This window comes from Barbus barbus (genome assembly GCF_936440315.1).
Source record: "Barbus barbus genome assembly, chromosome: 23".
In the NCBI taxonomy this organism is placed as follows: domain Eukaryota; kingdom Metazoa; phylum Chordata; class Actinopteri; order Cypriniformes; family Cyprinidae; genus Barbus; species Barbus barbus.
In genome coordinates, this window is record NC_136751.1 from 15,815,933 (window position 1) to 15,837,190 (window position 21,258).

The window sequence follows — 21,258 nt, forward strand, 5'->3', positions numbered from 1 at the left end:
ATAATCTCTATTATTATACCTTGTCTTGTTTTTGACTTCTGTTCATTCAAACTTATTAGAGCTGAACTTGAATCTGAACATATTACTATCTTGGGTACTTTAACTTCACTAATCCACCTTATTGCCATAATTATTGCAAACAACTCTCCAGTAAACACTGATAAACAATCTGATATTCTACTGCTCTTATTCACTTTTAACTTTGGTATTATGAAAGCAGAGCCCACACGACCTGTTTTTGGATCTTTTGAAGCATCTGTGTAAATGTGTATATATTCTCCATACCATGATACCCATATATTCCCTTACATCATATACCTCTGTCTCGTATGATCCTTCCTTTTGTCTTCTTTCTAATAAGCTAAGGTCATCTTTTGGTTGGGGCATAACCCACATTTGGCGTTGGCGATAAAGGAATTACTGGAGCATATCCTACCTCTTCCAGTCTCATTTCTCTTACTAATATCCCCACTCTCCATCCATAACTATTACATTCCCTCTTCTCATGTTCCCAACTAGGTCCCAACTGCTATTCAGTCCTGTGTGACCCACTCTCATTCTTGTCATTAAAATTTATTCTCGTCTGTTCCTTTCTCTATAATTTTTAATGCTAACAGGCTTTTGTATTTTATAATATCCCCTTCCTTTCTTGTCTTCCTCCCACCATTTCTGCCATATTACTATACCTTTCTTATTAACTACTGCTTTTCCCTCACCTTTTCCAAGTGGGATTGAAACTGATATTTCTTTTTCCAATGCCTCTTTTGCTAATTTGTCTGCACTTTCGTTCCCTTTCACTCCCTCATGTGCTGGCACCCAACAAAACTGAACATCTTTACCACTCCTATGTAATCTTAACAAACTATGATAAAGTTCTATTAATAAGTCTTCTCTAACAGATGTCATTGACTATGCTTTTTCTAAGGAGTCTGTGCATAGTATCACCCTATCAGGTCTGACCTCTTCAACCCACTGTAATGCAATGATGACTGCCACAATTTCCGCCATATATACAGATAACTGATCAGACAGTCTTTTGGAAATATTAATTTTAAATTATGGGATATGTATTCCAATTCCCACATATTCCTGTTTGTTCTTGGATCCATCAGTAAAAATGTTGAGATAATTATAATAACTGTTTCTTAAGTAAATGCTTGTTTTAACTCCCACTTCCTCCATCCTCCATTCTTTTTCTTTTCCATGATACTAAAATCAGTCTTTGCCTCTGGAAAAAAAACATGGTGGAATGTTACTAACTGGGGTGAAGGTAGTGAAATCTAAGTCTTCCATTCCATATTCCCTTACTTTCTTTTCCCCGTTCCATCCAAACCCATGCCCCTGAAACCTGGAACACTCCCAACAATCCTCTATTGTCTCCTTTGTAGGGTTTTCCTTCCCACTTACTTTCAATCATATCCAATATTCTACTTCCCACTTACTTTCAATCATATCCAATATGCTAGAGCAAGTTTTTCTCTTCTTAACTTCAGGGGTAACTCACCTGTTTCTATGCGTTAATGGGAGTAGACTTAATAGCTCCAATGCATACATGTAATGCTCTATACTGTAATCTATTAATTGTATCTATAACAACATGTTCTATAATTTTCCCAGTCAGCTTTCTCAAAACACCATCTGTTAATTATTCCTTCTTGAATGCATATGTTTGTATTAACTATAGTAAGAATTGGAAAGTGGTCACTTCCTAAAGTAGTATTACTCTTAATATACCAATCACATGTATTTACCAAGTTATCTGATACCAACGTGAGATCCAAACCAACACGTTCTCACTCCCAACTCGTCACATCTATTCACATCAATTCTTGTACCCTGTCCATTATTAATGCACTCCAATGATCTTTCTTCCATCATTTCTTCTATTATGTTCCCGATATTATCAGTGTAATTGTTACCCCATAAGCTGTTATGTGCATTGAAATCTCCACACCATATTTCTTTCCTGTATACAATCCCCGCAACTTTATTTAATTGATTAATATCTAATTTTTTGCAAGGATTATAAAAATTAATCAACTTAATATTTCCCTCTTTTCTTGAACTATACATCTCAACTATTACACACTCTATATCTTCTGGGCAAGGAACCTCCCTATATTCCAACCCCTCCTTGAGAAAGGTAATACACCCTTCACCATTATGATTGTTAGGTCTATCATGCCTTATAAAATTAAACCCTGGGATCACAAAATCTAGTTTGGCTCATAACCAGGTTTCTTGTACACATACTACATCAGGAACAACATCTAATTCATGAATATACTTTTTAAATTCTTGACCGTTAGCTATAAGGCCTCTGGCATTCCACTATAGTATATGTAGTACCATAATTAGCACCCTAATCCTCAGTTTGTGTATTTCCTCCATTTCCAGCTTCTGTCAACATTGCATGTATCTGATCTGCTTTAATGTTTCTCATGTCAAGGAATTTTCCTGCTGCCTCTACAACAGCCTTAATTATGTCACATTTCTTTTTTAACTGTGTTGCAACATTGATAGTGTGACAAATGAAGCCGCAAAGTTCACTTCCTTCACTACTAAAGTATGATCATCAACTTTACATTTGTGCTCACAACCATTCTGCATATGACCTGCATTCTGGATTTGCGTCTGATTTACTGATGTTATGTTTCTTTGGACCATTCCACTGGAGTTTTTGTCAATTGATCCTATTTCTCTTACTTTCTTTAATGCTTCTGCATATGATACTTTATTCAAAAACCTAACCTTCTGGACTTCTCTGGCTTCTCTCTGCACTTCACATCCTCCAAACGCTGCACTGTGCTCTCCTCCACAGTTACAGCATTTAACCTTTGCGTCCTTTTCACAATTACCATACTCATGCTGAGCCCCACATCTAGCACACCTTAGCTTTCCTTTGTACTGCTGTGCCATATGCCCCATTCTTTGGCATTTGTAGCATCTGAGAGGTTTAGGGATGTACTCTCTCACTCTGTAATTCATATATCCCATTTGTACTTTGGGACGGATTCTCTCAAATTGCACTACCACAGATAACGTTTCTTTTAATAATCCATCTCATTTAGCTTTTAACCGTATAGCCTCAACTACTTTGCTTCCCTGGATCTCATGTTTAACATCTTCCATTGACATACTCAATGGAACTCCTGAGATAACTCCTCTATAACCTCTTACTTTTGTCAAAAAAATGTGTTTTAGGGTTTCATGACACTTTAAATAGTTTATTAATCCTGAATCTTTTAGAAATATTAACAGTATGTTGAACACTTCGAGCGAAAAAGAATAAGCGTAAATCAAAAATTAAATAGCCTAACACATTTAAAAAACACTGATATTAAGCATTAACGTTAAACACATTTAAAATTGATCCCACAAACACTTGTATCTTTATTTAACAGATTTTTTTCAATGAATGCTGTAGCCTACTGCTATAATTCTAAGAATTATGTCTTTCTGTCTCAACCTCTGCACTTTATTAGAACATGATCGACTAGTTTGATCAAATTTGAAACATAATGGACATAACGGATTAAGGAAGTGACTGATTAAGCTGATTAAAAGTGATTTCTGAGATACTGGGTGCTTCTCAATTCTTATTTGTGCATCCTTGTTTCGTTTCCTTTCCTCACTTCCTTTCCTCGCGTCTTAGCTCCACCACAGTTAGGGTAAAGGGTATAAGGCTAACAAAAAATAAAAAATAAGAACAGAGGAGTCAAAGGAACGGGTTTGTACAGTGGAATATTCTTGACCACTCAAGCATTACTTCAAAGCATCATCAGCTGCGCTGAAGGGATCTGCCCTTATGTTGTTAAGAGGGGTGGAGTAAGGTGGTTATAAATTCTTATAAAAGCTACAAATGCAATTCTTTCAAGAGCAGGCAGTGATTTTCTCGTCTTTTTTTGTTTGATTATAATTAACGCCTACACTTAACTCAAGAGACTAGACAACACGAGTCTGGGTTCATGAGAACGAGAGGCGGTGAGATTTTTACACATTTTTTTTTTAATTTTCAGTGACCAAATACATGACTGGAAAAATAGTCTGCAGGTGAATTGTTTTAACTAATCATCTTGTAATAAATGTAATTTCAGCTGAGCCAGGTCTCATGAAAATGGTATAAATAGTATGCCAAATAAAAACATAAATTGACTTGTTTGTTTGTTTGTTTATATAACAGTTTAATACAACTCACGTTGCCCAAAGTGCTTCACAATCACAAGCTAAAAAACACAAGAAGATAGCATAAACATATCCAAATCACATAAACACACATAAACAATAGACCATGACTTTGGCGTGCATATGATACACACGTGTTTGGCGTGCATATAATACGCAGTTTTCACGCGCATACTGTATGATATGAAATTTGTTGTCGTGCTATACGCAGTTTTCACGTACATGATACGCATATTTCTCACAACCCTAGTTTTGAAATGAACCTCTCACAACCTCAGTCGCCCTTGAGCAAGGCATTATGAACAACATTTAAACTGCATTTTAACTGCGTCGCTAGATGCATATGGGGAAAACTCCTTTTTCTCAGATGACGGAAGCCTTTGTAACTGCAGTGTAAAAGCAGTCGAAAAAGCAGTGTAACTGCACAGCCATTGGCTCGTGAAATTAATTAAAAAAGAACTATGGCAACTAAGCCCGCCAGAGCCCGCTGGGGCCATTTGGCTATATAAGCAGGCATTTCGCCATAGGAACTCAGATTAATTCTCCTTCAGCGATGACGATACTCTCTTTGCTGATCTACGAGATTTGAAGCTGCGAATCTTGAGATTCGGCATCGAAGGAGTGGCTTATCAATACATGATCCTTCCCTTTGGACTGTCCCTAACTCTTCGCACTTTACTAAGTGCATAGATGCGGCTCTTTCCCTGCTGAGACAGATGGGAATCCCCATTCTAATTACCTCGACAACTGGCTCATTCTGGTCCAGTGGGAGGACGAGCTACTATCTCACAGATCCTTCCTTCTCAGCCACTTAAAATGCCTGGGACTGATAATGAGGGCACTGAGAATTTAGATTGAGCGCTCCTCCCCGTTCAGGCAGTCGGAACCAGTAACCCCCACTTTCCATCCTTCCCCTCCTTGCTGAACGCGATCGACTCTGAAAGCGATAGTACCGATAAAACAGCGCACACAAGAAAGCGATTGCACGCTTTAGCGAGCGCCAGCAACTGCACGCGATCACAGATTGCACCCCCCACTCCCCAACACACAACGTGATTTGTACCCCCCCAAGAAATTTAAATGCACCCCCCGACGGAGGTGCCCTGGCGCTGGTCGGAACAACTCTTTTTATGCTTTGGCAGATGCACCAAGGGTCCCGGACACAAAGCAGAGAATTTCTTGATGGTTAGTTGACGCTATTGCACTAGCATACTCCTCCCTGGGCCTGCAAAGCCCCATAGGAGTTAGAGCCCATTCCACTCAGGGTGTGGCCTTGTCTTGGGCATGGTCTAGCGGTGTGTCCATGGCAGCCATTTGTGTGGCAGCCGGCTGAGCCTCGGCGTCCACATTCGCCAGGTTCTATAACTTGGACATTCCGGCCTTTCAGGCTCGGAGCCTATCTGCTTAAAGGGGCACGTGCCCGCTTAGGGTGAGTATATTCCTTGTATGCTCTTGGCCCTTTCAGAAGTGCTGAGGCTGTACAGAATTATTTGGAATGATTATCCGAGGCTGGGCTGACCTCTGTGATTCCTCTTGCCTCCTATGTGGCTCACCCTGCTTATACTTGGTCCCTCTGAGCCTTAATTGCTCAAGGCCAGTTCATGCCAGTCATTCCTCTTTCATGGCACGGCGTGATTGTATTGGTTCCCCATATGCGTCTAGCGACGCAGTACAAGTGTAGTATTGAAAAGGAACATACTCGGTTACTAATGTAACCTCAGTTCCCTGAGATACAGGAACGAGTACTGCGTTCCTTGCCGTGCCATAGTGTCGTCGCTTCAGTCGAATTTACCTGATACCCTATGGCGAAATGCCTGCTTATATAGCCAGATGGCCCCGCCCATTCTGGCGGGCTCTGGCTGGCTTCGTTGCCATAGTCCAAAGACTATAGAATACCCAAGACATGTCACTTGTATAGTGACTCTCTGTGGTCATAAAAAATCCCAGGATGTCCTTCGAAAAAGAGTAGGGGTGTAACCCCGGCATCCTGGCCAAATTTGCCCATTGGCCTCTGACCATCATGGCCTCCTAACCATCCCCATATCTACTGATTGGCTTCATCACTCTGTCTCCTCTCCACCAATAAGCTGGTGTGTGGTGGGCGTTCTGGCGCACTATGGCTGCCGTCGCATCATCCAGGTGGATGCTGCACACTGGTGGTGGACGAGGAGATACCCCCCTTACTATGTAAAGCGCTTTGAGTGCCTAGAAAAGCGCTATATAAATGTAACAAATTATTATTATTATTAGTCTGAAAAGTTTTTATAACGCTTTTTATAATGCTATTTTAGCAAAAGAAACAACATTTATGACACAGTTGTTGTCCGATTTCATTGGTGATTTCAAATATGAAATTTAATCGTAAGATTAGTTAACAGTTTTGGAGAATTTGATGTTTCCCCATTCAAAGAGATAGGAGCTGCACTTGGATGAGGCTCTTCGTTTTGTTCGCGCTTAAGTAAATTTAAAATAACAATAATAAAAATAGTCTGGCCAATCCCGCTGCAGCCTCTTTATGTCTATGGAACCGATCACAGGTGATCAGCGCGAGATGCATGCCGGTTAGAAATGTGTCCGAGGGCGGTCCGCCTTGCTCTGATGTCATGCTGACGTATGTCAAAAATCTCTCGCGACCGCAAGGCGCACGTGTCGGATTCTGCAGTCGAGCGCAGTTGCTCTCCACCAACTGCGCTGATCAAAAGCATCATGGGAAACGACTTGCTGACGACACAGCTTAATGCTCATTGGCTGCGAATGTCATCTGATATTTTTTTCCCTTAATCCTAAGAAGTCCATTACCTATAGCCTAATACTATTTACTTTTTCTATAGTAATTTATTAGTAATTAGGACATGTGCTTTATTTATTTACCCTTTTATTTTTATTTTCTTGGTTTGAAGTCCTGTTTGTTGTAATTTTCTCTTTATGTATTGTATGCTGGTGTTAATTTTGTACATTTACATTTTTGTACAACATTATTCCATTAAATAAATTAGTCAATCCATCAATACATGCATGCATAGGCTACATCTAATGTGACGGTTTTGCAATTAGGCCTCATGTTTGTGTGTTTTTATCTGAGATCTTTATCTGGGTATGTCTTATTTCAGGAGTGCAGTAAACAAAGCCCACACATGCATGCTAATTTCTTAATTTAGAATGTTTTTGTTTCATATTAATTTTGAATAATAATTTGCTGTACACACTTTTCCTAATCATTAAACATGAAATTCAAATTTACATTAAGGTGACAAACAATTGTGTAATATATTTATATGGAATATGTTTCATGTAAAAAAGGGATAGTTCACCTAAAGATTTTTTTGGGGGGGTAAACTGTCCCTTAAGTAGGATACACATAATTAGGTTAATCAGCTGTGCCAAATCCCACTCTGAAATGTTTAACCCATAATTAGGGATAACAGTGTAAATTTAGTGCAGCATCTGTGTGCTCCTCATTTCTCATTATGGCTTTGATTATAAAAGGCATCCACAAAGTGCGATAAAGAACGCGAACGCGATCTCTTCCATTGCTGACACAACGAGATTCAGGAAGTGTCCGGCATGCCTGCACTTTTTTCACTCCTCCCCTCTCTGCAGCCGCCTACTCTCGACTAAATTACAGGCGAGGCAAGGCGCATCTCAAACAAGCCTAATTTCTCCAGAGCGACTGCGGGAGCGCTGATGACGACACAGCTGTTTCACGATTGGCCAAATTCACCACATGACAACAACGACGTGTATTTCGGGTTTATTCTGACAACTTCAGTCCCACTAATGCTCATATACGGACTTTCAAAAAAATCTCGTAAATCATGTTTATTAAAAGATTACAATTATTTTTACTGCAATCACTTTTTTGTTAATTCGTTTATAGGTTTTGTGCATAGGTTTATTTTGGACCTTTTTCATACAGACCCTTTACAGTATTAAGCCGCATAACCTATTTAGATAATCATTTTTTTATGGAATAAATCAAATGTCAATCTTACAGACTTTTAATATAATGTGGTCATCATGGTCTCTCACACCAAAGGCATGTGTCTTATCCACTGCGCCATCACCACCCCAGGAGCGCCGCCGTGCAACTGGGGAGGGGAAGCAAACCTGGGAGTACTACACAGTAAGTTTAAAACTGCACTGTATTACTTTAAGCATCAGAATAAGGAAACATGTTATGTCTTAGAAGATTAAAATGTCACTTTCATTTTACATTGACATGCTTTTTCTACAGCTAATGGATGAGTTATTTGGGTCCTCTGGGATAGGAACTGCACCACCTGGAACAATCTGCGCCACTCCTCTGTGTTTGGAAGATCCACCTTCTCAAAACAGGCCTCCAACTATCTCTCTTCCTCAAGCTCAGGCAGCAGGTGCTTCTGTGGACGAGCAGCCGGGGACCTCTGCCAGTACAAGCCTCTCGAGACCGTCACACCCCTCACAATTTTTTGAGACATACGAAGCGCATGCAGAGAGAAGGACAGCTGTGCTTGAGTCCCTTGTGAGGCCTGACCTGGAGAGATGGCGGCGACTAAAGGAGAGGCGCAGACGATCCTTTGAAAAAAAAGATGTTGACCGGCTTGGGAACGATTGTGGAGGAGCTGAAGAAAATGGGAAGACAACAAGAGCAAATTGTACAGTTACTGAAAAAGCCACTTGAACGACAATAAAATGTCTTTATGAAAACTCCATTTAGATTTGCATCTTTACCAAAACATTCTTTATCATAGTGTGTTTGTTATATATATATATATATATTATTTTTATTTTTTTCACCAAGTTACACTATTTCTAATGACTCAAAAATATCCACTTTGAAGTGACTTTTAACACCTCTTGCCATTTAACTTTGTTGCACTGTGTTAAACTTTAACTAGTAACTCTTACAATTACAGTATAAATTACACAATTTTAGCTGTTTACTTTTACAAGCTTGGACTGAAACAACTGCATGTTGGTACTGTAACATGCAATCTATTGTATTTCAAAGCTAAAGTTATAAACGAAAATCTGCTTAAAGAACAAAGATACAGGTGTCAACAGACTTATATCAGATTGTGTATTGTTTCATGTAAGCATCCACTCAAGAGGTGTCAATAGATTTTCAGATTAAGAAATGAGGTTATGCCACATTGAATTATGTACTGAAACTGGTGTTCAGTATTTATCTTTCTGCACTGTAACACTAGTTACTATTTCCATTCAATTTACTCCATACACCCAATTCCATCTTTTACTAATTTATCTATAAAATTCTATATAACAGTTGTCAATGACGACATATCCATATAAAATGTTTTTTCACACCACTTCACCACTCAGACTTATCAAATGAAGTCCAATTTCCTGTGTATTCAGAAAGTAAAGGAAAAGTTACCAAGTCTTGAAAAAACATCATTCTCATTTAATAAACAAAAAATGAAACTGAATTTGTCAAAGGTTAGCCAATGAAGCAGTCCATGCGAGTTAGTATCATTTGTCAAATAATTAAATGTCCTTATTACAAAACAATTACAAAGTTTTAGTCCAGAAAAATACTCTTTGTTCAAGTTAGATGTTGTTGCAAATCAGGTCTCTATAATGGCATGCATCAAGGTTGTGGGTTGTGGGAAGTGTGGCTCATCATCAAAATGATCATCTACCTCAACATCTTGGTCACAGGGCTCTAAACAAACATTATGCAAAATGCAGCAAGCGGAGACTGCAGAACTGATATTTGAAATGCTTTGCATTTGCAGGAATTGGAGCCTCCTGAACTTGGACTTCAGAATGCCAAATGCATGTTCAATGACTACACGGGCAGCATTCAGCTTTCTATTAAAGCGTCTTTGCCTAGCGGTCAAGTGTCCATTGTCTCTGTAAGGCTTCATAAGTTGAGGCAAGAGAGGATAGGCAGAATCTCCAATTATATGCATTCCCTGTGGAACAAGGGAATGAGGATCTTCTTCAAGAACTTGTCCAACCTCCGTTAGACGAAATGCTCTGGCATCATGCCAACTCCCAGGGTGACCCACACTGATGTGACAGAAACGCCGCTGACTGTCACAAAACCCAGTTAAAATGACTGAATAGAACTGTTTCCTATTCAGGTATGCTAGGGGATTATCACAGTGGGGTCTCCTTATAGGAATGTGACACCCATCCACCGCACATACAGTGTTGGGGAAGCCTGCTGCGTCAAAATTCAACTTTGACATCTGCAGCCTTTGGCCTATGGGCCAGGAGATGTGGTGGGCCATGTATGTATTAACATAACAACAAAACTCATGGAGATGTTTGGCAATAGTGGATTTTGAGATGTTGAATCTGTCTGCTACACCACGGTATGACTCCTGATTGGCCAATGTCCAAAGGCAGGCAAGAACACTCTGTGTGAGTGGCAGTTTGGTTTTCTGTAAATTCATTTAAACAGGACCAAGGGTGGTAATGACATCCTGCACAGGTAGAACATTATCAAGACAACATGCCAACACTTGTAATAGTTGAATTTTACATTATCTAGTACGCACCTCCACTTGTTGTTTGGAAAGCCTGAAATTACTTCGAAATTGTGAGGGACTGTATAGAGGGACAACCTCCGCCACAAAATTCAGTATTTTTGGAACCAAAATACTACATAACTCCTAAGCTCTGGAATTCTCTCCCGGTCGACATCAGGGAAGCAAATACATTAGTGTCTTTTAAATCTCTTCTTAAAACATTTTATTTTAGGATTGCTTTTACATGATCTTAATTGTATGTGTTTATTCTTTTTTTGTATTTACATTGTGTTATTCCTTTGTTGTTATGCTTGTCTGTAAAGCGCTTTGAGAAAGCTGCTTTTAAAGGCGCTATACAAAATAAATATATTATTATTATTATAACAGAAAAATTGTCATTTCACTGTTTTAGGTTGAACTGGGATAGATTTAGGGTTTACAGGAATGTTGAACTTGGAATAAAACTCCATGGTTAGGCCTATATGCATAAACAGAAAACGAGTAGCTCACTGTATTTAAACCAATAGCAATCATAGCTATTTATTGATTACAGAAGCCAAACATTACACTGTAAAAAAACTAGAAACAATTTCAGATCAGGTAGTTCCTTTTAAAAAAAATTATACAAGCACATAAACTGTTTATAAAAACAATACTTATTACATTGAACCTTTACTCACTTTCGTTGCTCATTGTGCTCAATTTCATACAACAATAATGGCATTTCTATAGCTTCCAGTTCGTCTGCAATAAAACAAGCAAACGCCACGTGATCTGCCATGTCTGAGGTAGATGCAGCAAACTACGAGAGCCCCGATGTGTCCGACTTGACGACTCCGTTATCAACTCCGCCCCTAACTGCAAGCGGCTACTCTCGCTGACCACCGTCTGTAGCCGTGCTTCAAGTCGAACGCAACTTTTTTTAGCCGAACTCAACGCGCTGCGGTTGATAAACAAAGCGAAGATCCTGTAGTATTTTCTTTCCGAATTCAAAATTAATTTTAAAGTAATTCTTTCACGTTTGCTGTCTCAAGGTAAAATAACTCAATATGGAGATACCTGTTATGGATTTTAGTGTATACGAACTGGGAAAGACCCATGTATCAACTGGTAACGTGGACAAGTTAAGTTACGAACTGAGAAATGCCTTTACCGAGGTGGGATTTGTTTATCTCAAGAACACGGGGATAAATCAGGACGAGGTTTGTCATTTTTATTTATTTATTTATAATATTAGGCCTACATTTTATTTGTAATGCGCCTCTCGAAGCCCTACAACTTGTTGCAGAAATAACAATAAACTTGTTCTCTAGGCCCTAACGTTAGCTGTTTGCTGGCAGACTAGTAGCCTATTTCTTTTAATTGTTTTAGGTGGACAAAGTCATGGGTGTTTCAAAGAAGTTCTTCTGTTTGCCAGAAAGCGTGAAGAAGCCCTTTAGCAGGGGCAATTTCTCATGTGATGTCAACCACGGCTGGGTTTCGGTGGAGACAGAAAGGCACTTCAGTCTCTTTTATACATATATATATATATATATATATATATATATATATATATATATTCAGTATGGTGGCTCACGAATGAAGGCTAAAGATTTTAATGGTTTTATATCTTGTTGTTTCACAGTTTGAATCCTCGACGTCCCGGTGATCTGAAGGAGGCGTTTAATATAACATCTTTACGCGCGGATATCGTAAATATCTATTTATTCTCATCTCTTTCTTACTTTGTTCTCCCTGTTTCATATCCGTCTCAATGATGAGGGCAGTCCACAGGAAATTCATCTTAAGAGCTGTTCTGAGAGTCAATTCACGAACTTTTCACCATTTCATTTGAGAAAAACTGCCATCAAATAGCCTACAAACCTAAAGTGAAACTAAAAGATATTCTCGACAAACCGTCAAAATGGACCCTTTTCACAAGATGGTGATGACTCGTTTATCGGTAATCAGCATCTTAAATTCTTGAAATTTTTTCATATTTGTATTTTTTAAGTAAAAAATACTAGTTAACGCTAATGTGTTTCTGGGAGGGACGGTATTTGAAATTTGACAAATTGTCTTCTGACTGCCTTACCTGTCTCTCTCATTTTTTCCCCTTTTATCGAATGTCGTGAAAACACTATCTTGGAGTTTTTCTTTTGCTATTTGTGGAAATGGGAATGCAAAAAATATATTTGTGGTACTCTCCCATTCACTGCTCTTCAAGTTAACCCAACTATGACGACACGGAAACAAAAGGGTCCATAAAAGTTCGCTTTAACTTGGGTTAGAAATATATTCTTATTTGTATGGCATACACTGTAGCATAATTTTTATGATAATATTATTATTTTTAAGAAATATACGACCAAGATATTTTTTCATCCATGCTTTAAAGTACACTTACATTTTATCGTTTGGCATTAGGCCCCCTGCCCTGCACATGTTGTATTTCTCCCTCATCTAACCTGATTCAACTCATCTGCTCATAAGTGAGACATACAAAATGTGCAAGGCAGGGGGGTCTCCAGGACAGGTTTGAAACAGACCCTGATTTAGCAGACCCCTTTATCCAAAGATGCTTACAAATAAGGACAATCAAATCTACAAAAGAGCAACAAGTGCTGTGACAAGTCCCGGTTAGTCTAATGCACGGAGCAAGTGGTTTTTTATATATAATAAATATAATAATAGCCTATATATAAAGAATGAAAAGTCGATAGAGGGCTAGTGTTAGAGGGTCACATTATTATTACATTAAACAAAAAGAAAAACATGTAATAGGAAAAAAATAATAGAGAATGCTAGTGTTATTATAGGGTCATTATACCTCATGTTAAAGCACTATAGAGACATCAGAGTGCTAAACGGGTGCTGACATCCTAAAGCTCACATTTCCAAAAATGTTGAAGCAAATTTTCAAATAAGCACTATCTTTATTAATAAACTGCATATTTGAAGTTTAAACAACTACATTTTTGCCAAAAAAAGCTCATAAAACTACATTCTGTGACACTACAATAGTAGTCTTTGTAAAATTATAGTGAATTTGGTCCTCCAAAAAGGAGATATATATAGATTACCACAGTCAATGGTTAGAGAGTCAGACTTGTAACCCAAAAGTCGTGGGTTTGAGTCTCAGGTCCGGCAGGAATTGTCGGTGGGGTGATTGAATAACCAGTGCTCTCTCCACCCTCAATACCATGACTCAGGTGAGGCCCTTGAGCAAGGCACCAAACCCCCAACTGCTCCCCGGGCGCCGCAGCATAAATGGCTGCCCACTGCTCCAGGTGTGTGTTCACTGCTGTGTGTGCACTTGGATGGGTTAAATGCAGAGCACAAATTCCGAGTATGGGTAACCATACTTGGCCACGTCACTTCCTTTCCTTTTTTTTTTTTTTATACATACATACATACATACATATATATCCTGTTTGTGGAAATGCTTTAGAATTGTGTATTTTGTGTATTTTAATATGTATTCTTTTTTAATAGCATTAACATAACAATACTTTAAGGAACCCTGACATTTGTGCTTGGAAACTTTACATCACTACTCCACTGTCAATGTGTTCAGAATTGGCCTTCAGAAGGAGTTGATGATTTTCGAGATGTCCACTTATCATTTTTCCAGCGCTGTAAGGAACTCTCTCTCAGAGTGCTCCGAGTGATGGCTCTTGGTTTGGGCCTGGAAGCAGAGGTCTTTCTCAGCACTCATAAGTATATTGGAAGTAAGTAAATGATATATTCCAGTGGTTCTCAAACCTGTCTTGAAGTACCCCCAGCCCTGCACATTTTGTATGTCTCCCTCATCTATCACACCTGATTCAACTCATCAGCTCATTAGTGGAGACTTCAAGACCTGAAGTGGGTGTGTCAGATATAGGAAGACATACAAAACGTGCAGTGCTGGGGGTACTTCAAGACAGGTTTGAGAACCACTGGAATATATCATTACTACTTTCTGCCAGTGAGTCAATAGAAGAGAGATCTGCTAGACCTTAATGATGTGGGTTGTTTTAAGGTGATGGGAATGCAACGACTCTACGGACTCTGTACTACCCTCCAGTGAACAGCGCAAGTGTGAAGGAAAATCAGCTGCGCTGCGGTGAACACTCTGATTATGGTAGTATCACTTTGCTCTTCCAAAGCTCAGAGGGTGGACTGCAGGTGAGTACCAGTATAGGACAAGAGGAGAAAAGATTCACTTAATCTTTAATCATTTAAGCTAGTATTTTTGGCCCTGCATGTCACTGTGTGTGTTCTCCTTCAGGTTCTGAACCGGGCTGGTGAGTTCATTTCAGCCCCCAGCATTCCTGGAACAGTTCTGATTAACATAGCAGACCTGATGCAAAGGTGGACCAGCGATGTCTATGTGTCTGCCGTAAGTTTCTTTACTAACGCTTCATTTAATTGTGCAGTGCAGGCAATGCTTATTTAATTATTTTCTGTTGTTCTGGCCCTCAGGTTCATAGAGTTTTACTGCCCCCTGCAGGTGACTCCAGCACACGTCAGTCTTTGGCCTTTTTCGTACAACCTGATGATGAGGCCATCATTTCATGCTGCGATGGATCAGATAAATATCCTCCTGTTAAGTCAGTTGATTACCTTTTATCAAGGTTTAACGATACTTACGGCAATAAACAGATACCAGTTTAAGTGGCTGATACCGATTCCGATTATAACAAACCACTATTGGCCTATCCAAATAGTTGTCACTTGCAATTGCTCACTTATTTGAACTTTTGTCATTAAAATAGATTACTGTTTTGATCATGTTTTAAATTAGCAAAGTTTAAAAACACATGCAGTATGATATACTAGCTATTTTTTGCTGCATCATCAAATCATTTTCATTGAACATTGGATCCATTTAACATTCAACATATCAACATTAGACAAACACAAGATAAGGAAATGCAAATAAGACAATATGACAGCCTTCAGAGTTTGTTACTGCAGTGAAAATATTTCTTATTAACAACATTAACTTTAAATTTTTTGACATATGTGACCCTCTCTAGCCTCTTTCACACAGCCATTCTGGAAAATACACGGTAAATGTGTCCCATGATTTGTCCTGGGATGGTCTGATTTTGGTTCATTCACACTGCCAGTGATTTTCCGTAATTTGTGCATGCACTCAAACACAACCTGTAAAGATCCCGTAAAGAAACGTGACATTTCATGTGACGTGTATAATGCACAGCGTACCGTTTGATCCGGCTTTTGTTCACACTGCGCTCGTTCTGGACTGACCCCGGCAATGTTAGTAGGTCCCTAGTCTCAGCCTCAGACGTCACGCCCACGGACCGCTGGCTGAACATCTGATGCATATGGCACACAAAAGTGGAAATACTTCAGGTGTTATTCTTGATAAAATTAGTGGTTAAAAATGCACTTTGGAATCAATATTTTTATGTGAGGATTGATCCTTTCGATACAACTTCAGTATCGATACTTTAGGACCGATCCGTCCATCCCTAATGTCGGTCAAACGGCCTCATGGACGGGCCAACTCTCTAATTAGGTTTTGAGACTTTAGCCTGGATTTTACAGAGAGGGTCACATATTATTATATACAATTAAATGTTTATTTAATAAACATTTAATAACCATTAATAAATTTAATAAACATTTTCATTTAATAAACATTAACAAGTAATTGCAGCACTGTTGTTTATATATCAAGTATACATTTTTCTAGTTCAGAAAAAAGAGTGACTGCAAAGTGCAGTCTGACAAAATATAAATGGCTCAAAGCTAAGGATTTTTTCTAGCACAAACAAATATATACTATAGAACAAAATTACAAATTAAATAATGCTTTTATAGGTTTAACAGTAGCTTTCATATACAGAAACTGATAAAAGTAAACAAATGTAAAAAAAAAAAATTTATAACACTGCATTGTACGCTGTATAACTGAAATCATGTATATTAATCCTTATTAAAGTTACAAAAGTTATTCAGTCAAAAGCAGTGGGCTTTTTCTTTTTGTGTATGTATGTGTTTGGGGGGATTGAGAGCACTATATAAAGAGGGGTGGAAAACAGTAAAAAAAAAAAAATTACTATAATCTGTCAGAGCTGGGTTTTAAACAATGTTACTGGTCCGCAGCAGACTCCCCTAAATAATGAAATATAACACATTCACCTTACTAACATGCTCAAGTGTTGGCATAACTGCTGATTAGGGCTGGGTATCGTTCAAAAATGTTCGATATCGATACTGATACCGATACCTTGAGTATCAAAGACTCATCTCCTGAGCCACTGCACAAAGGAACAAAATATATCCAACACAATAAATCAGTACAAATAATTTTAATAAAAGCTCAAATAGTTTTCAGTTTACACTAGTGCGTGCTCGTTTTAAATTTCTATTAATTTATTCTTGTTAAAGACTTCAAGAAATTTAAAGTCTTTATCCACTTTCATAAGTGGATGTTTATTTTCTTTCACAATATGTTTTATTGTTATTAAATTCTGTGTTGTAGTATGTCTAATTATTTGAATGCATAAAAACTACTTAGTTTATTCAAATTTATTCTTAAAACAGCCTTATGAAATGTTTTCTTTTTCCTCAGAAATTCTGTGTTCTGTATCTGGTTTTCAAATGAAGGCATAAAACATTAATTTCATTTTTCTTTTAAATTATTGAAAATAAAACTTTATTTATTTTGGCAAACAAAATTTTACTATTAAAATTAAAACATGGAAGAAATGTTGTGTGATCATTAATTAAAAAATAAGAGTTTTAATAATTTTAATAGTAGCCTAGTTGTAGCAGTACACTCTGCTGAACAATATTAATTTATTTCTGCCGCAGTGTCTTCCAAATTAATCCGAACGTTTATTTTGACGGGTTTTCGGGAAGAATATCTTTACAGTTCTGTGTGTATATGATATGACGCAAGTTTTACTCAAATCAAATGGTAAAATGCTGATGAAGTGACTCTCAGAGCAGTTCTAGAGCTGTTGTTCATGTGTTTATGTCCTCATTTAGTGAGACGGCAGACGCTGAAATGTCACGCGAGCTTCAGTCTGTGTCAAGTAAGCGAAACTGCGCGATATAGAGAGCAGACTGCTCCGTACGCTTTCGAATTGCTCTCGCGGAGGTCAAACACTGATCAATCAGCACCGCGCCGCTTCTAGTCAAACACACCTAGTACTGCAGGATTATTGGCTCACTGACGTTAATGAGATTAACCCCTTAGGTATCGAAATTTGGTACCGAACGACAAGACGTTTTTTGATACTCGGTGGTATCGAGGCAATTCGGTCGGTGCCTAAAAAGTATCGAACTCGATACCCAGCCCTACTGCTGATATTGGCTAATTCATTGTGAAATTTTATATTTACTTATAACATTTATTTTCTATATTACATATTTTACTATTTAATTCAATCGTTGCCAACTCTCACCGGCTATTTGTAGTTATTGTATTAGTTAATAACACGCTACACTGACCTGGGGAGTGTGGTGTTCTCTTATGTTTTGGTGTATGTGCTTGGTGGCACTAGGCTAAGTGTGTTAAAAGTTAAAGGGGTCATGAACTGAGAAATTAAAATTCTCTTGATCTTTTGACATATAAGAGGTCATTGTACTATAAAAACATCCTGTAAAATCCAGACCTTAAAATGTTCTTGTTGGTCCATAAAAAAAGTTTATATTGAAGCCAATCTGCCAAAATGACAGCTTGTGGAATGTATGATTTTATGATGTAATAGTGTGAATAAGCACTGCCTCCACAGAAGATGATCAACACCTTCTTCTACATCACTGCCTGTTTAGCCCCGCCCACTTGGTCCTTTGTTCACTTAATTTCACCGCAGATTAATTTACAAACAAAGCACAATTCGACGCAGGATTTTCAGAAATATTGAAACTAAAAGACGATTCTGTGTTGACTATATTGGATCTGACAGTAATGTCGCAACAAGTGTGAGTCACTATTGCTTTGCCTGTTATAACAGATCATTTGATTTGTAGTATATATGCGTTTTTAACCTAAATTACAGCAACATCCATTTGTGAAGGATGTAGGCTGTCAAACATACACAACTGTTAGCCAATCATAGCAGTGGGTGTAGGGCTGCAGCATAAATCTAAATTAAATCGAAATCGCGATTAGGCAGAAGCTGCGATTGTCATGTGTATCGTTCAGTGAAGCATGGTTCTGTAAATCTCCATCCGAAGGCCAGAGGGCGCTCTTGCGCAGAAACTCCAAATACACCCTCAGAAGAAATCCAGGAAATGCCTATGGTTGCAGCTGAATAAACAGAACATTTAACTGCTTTCATTGATTCAACGTAACTAATAAACACACAACTACGACAATATACAGTTTATCTGAGTTCTTATTATTATCATTTTAATTTTATTAAAGTATATTTATAATGCAATGCCTTTATCACTGCTTAGACTATGAAATATGTTGCATGCCTTATACTGAAGAAGCCACATTGTCTCACAGAAAGAGTTATTTCAAACACTCGACTGACGTTATGAAGTGAGTTTGGAGTAAAACCTTATTACATGTGGTATTTTCACATGCTTTCAGATAAAGCAGCATTTACTACACAGAGCCATAGTTCACTGAGAAGCTACGCAAACAGCTGTCATTATTGCGAACAATTTCTTCCATTTCATAATCACGCAATAATATCGTCTGCGTTTTTTTTTTTTTGCTTAACCTATCAGTGAGCTACGGCTCTGTGTAGTAATTGCTGCTCCATCTGAAAGCACGTGATGGAGACTTACTGCTGATTACAGAACCGGTTTTACTGACAAAATGCGCATTGAAATCACATTTGATTAATCATTCAGCCCTAATTGGTTGTTTACTTCTGAGTCGACAATCTGCCACAGCTATTTAAACAGAGCATTCTGATGCGGGAGGTCAAAACAGGACAGAAAATGAGAAGCGTCTCGCTGCAGCCTACAAGATCCAGGGGGCGTGGTAGGATCCAGATCATCTTCTTCTTCTTCTTCTTCGATTTTATGGCGGGTAGCACCAACATTGAGGTGCATTATCGCCACCTACTGTATTGGAGTGTGAACCAGAGTTTACCCTTTTTATGTAATAAAAAAACAAACAAAACAAAAAAAACTAAATTCTCTTAATCAACTCTGTTCTCTTGAGATAAAGAAATAAACTTTCTAAACCATAAGTAACTATATTTTTAAGCTTTAATTCATCTATTCCCATCTTTCTAAGTTCATTTTCCATTACTTCTCGTTCATTAGTATACTTTTGACAAACACAAATAACATGTTCTACTGATTCCTCTGTTCCACAGTGCTCACATAATCCTGTTGGATGTTTATTTATTATTTTTAAGGTTTTATTCAGCATAGTATGTCCAACCCTTAATCTTGTTACAATATTTTCCTCTTTGGTGCTTCTTTTAGTTATCCTCACTACTCCTACTTCTCGTTGTATTTCATAAAGATGACGTCCTGTATTTCCTGTGTCCCATTTATGTTGCCACTCCTTCGTGATATATGCTTTAATTACTGCTTTTGCTTCATATTTACTAAGTGAAATATTCATGACCTCCTCATTTTCTAAAGCCTGTTTTGCTAAACTATCAACCTTTTCATTACCTTTTATCCCCCTATGAGCTGGTATCCACATAAATATTATCATGATGTTCATATTCTTAAATCTGTAGAGATTTTCATATATCTCATTTACTATATCCTGTCGACTGTGAGATGTGAATGATTTCAATGATTTTAATGGCGAACATGAATCTGTACAAAGTATAACCTTTTTGATTTGAGTGTCTTCTATCCACTGTAGTGCTGTTGTTATTGTCATCATCTCTACTGTGTATACTGATAAATGATCTGATGTTCTCCTATTAACAGAAATGTTTAAGGATGGAATACTGAAAGCAAAACCTGTTCTCCCTGTATTAGGATCTTTAGAGCCATCAGTATACTGGGACAAATGCTTGATATACAGTTTGTAGTCTATCTTCAACCACAGCTACAATGTTTCCAGATTCTTTCATTAACTCTAGCATATCAAAATCTATGATTACTGCAGGAAACAACCAAGGTGGAGTTATTGATAACGGTACTGTAGGAATGTATCTTTTCTGACTTAAAATCATTTCTCTAGCTTCTTTGTCACTATTCCATGCAAAACACCTCTGTTTAGACCTTTCCTTTTCCCAGCATGGAAGGAGTACCTTTACTGTTGGATGGCGGTCTTCTGAATGGCCTTGAAGATTTACCCAGTAGTTCTTCATTAACTGCTTTCGTCTGATTTGTAATGGCATTTCACCCACTTCAACCTGAAGAGCAGATACAGGAGTCGTTTTAAAAGCACCACAACAAAGTCTCAAAGCTTGAGCCTGTATCACATCCAACTTCTTCAACAAAGTTTTTGCTGCCGAACCATAAACAATACTTCCATAGTCTAACACTGATCTTATCAGTGCTATATAAATACTTTTCATTGCCGTTCTACTCGCTCCCCACTCTGATCCTCTTAAACATCTCATCACATTTAAAATCTTTTTACATTTAGTGTCAATTTTTCCAATATGTTCGTTCCATGTTAATTTTGCATCAAACCACACACCCAGAAACTTAAAAA

The 21,258-nt window shown here is 38.0% G+C and overlaps 1 protein-coding gene and 1 pseudogene across 2 annotated transcripts; one reads left to right on the forward strand and one right to left on the reverse strand.

Annotated features, from left to right (window-relative positions):
* Positions 1 to 9,752: 9,752 nt before the first annotated feature.
* On the reverse strand, positions 9,753 to 11,134 carry LOC306843005 (annotated as a pseudogene). The gene is made up of 3 exons: positions 11,105 to 11,134; positions 10,695 to 10,760; positions 9,753 to 10,619 (listed from the first exon to the last, which is right to left on the reverse strand). The product of its transcript is annotated as an uncharacterized misc_RNA (transcript).
* Positions 11,135 to 11,428: 294 nt separating this feature from the next.
* Positions 11,429 to 16,694, forward strand: LOC306843173 (uncharacterized protein). The gene is made up of 7 exons (XM_079374473.1): positions 11,429 to 11,866; positions 12,036 to 12,160; positions 12,289 to 12,355; positions 14,221 to 14,374; positions 14,668 to 14,813; positions 14,917 to 15,027; positions 15,111 to 16,694. The coding sequence occupies exons 1-7, from the start codon at positions 11,714 to 11,716 to the stop codon at positions 15,300 to 15,302; spliced, it is 948 nt and encodes a 315-aa protein (XP_079230599.1). The 5' UTR covers positions 11,429 to 11,713; the 3' UTR covers positions 15,303 to 16,694.
* Positions 16,695 to 21,258: the final 4,564 nt, after the last annotated feature.

Bases quoted from the DNA above. Each gene is read 5' to 3' on its own strand.
- LOC306843173 (XM_079374473.1), top strand. From the start codon at position 11,714: ATGGAGATACCTGTTATGGATTTTAGTGTATACGAACTGGGAAAGACC. The intron at 14,814-14,916 runs GTGAGTACCAGT...GTTCTCCTTCAG, and splicing joins GCTCAGAGGGTGGACTGCAG to GTTCTGAACCGGGCTGGTGA. The intron at 15,028-15,110 runs GTAAGTTTCTTT...TCTGGCCCTCAG, and splicing joins GCGATGTCTATGTGTCTGCC to GTTCATAGAGTTTTACTGCC.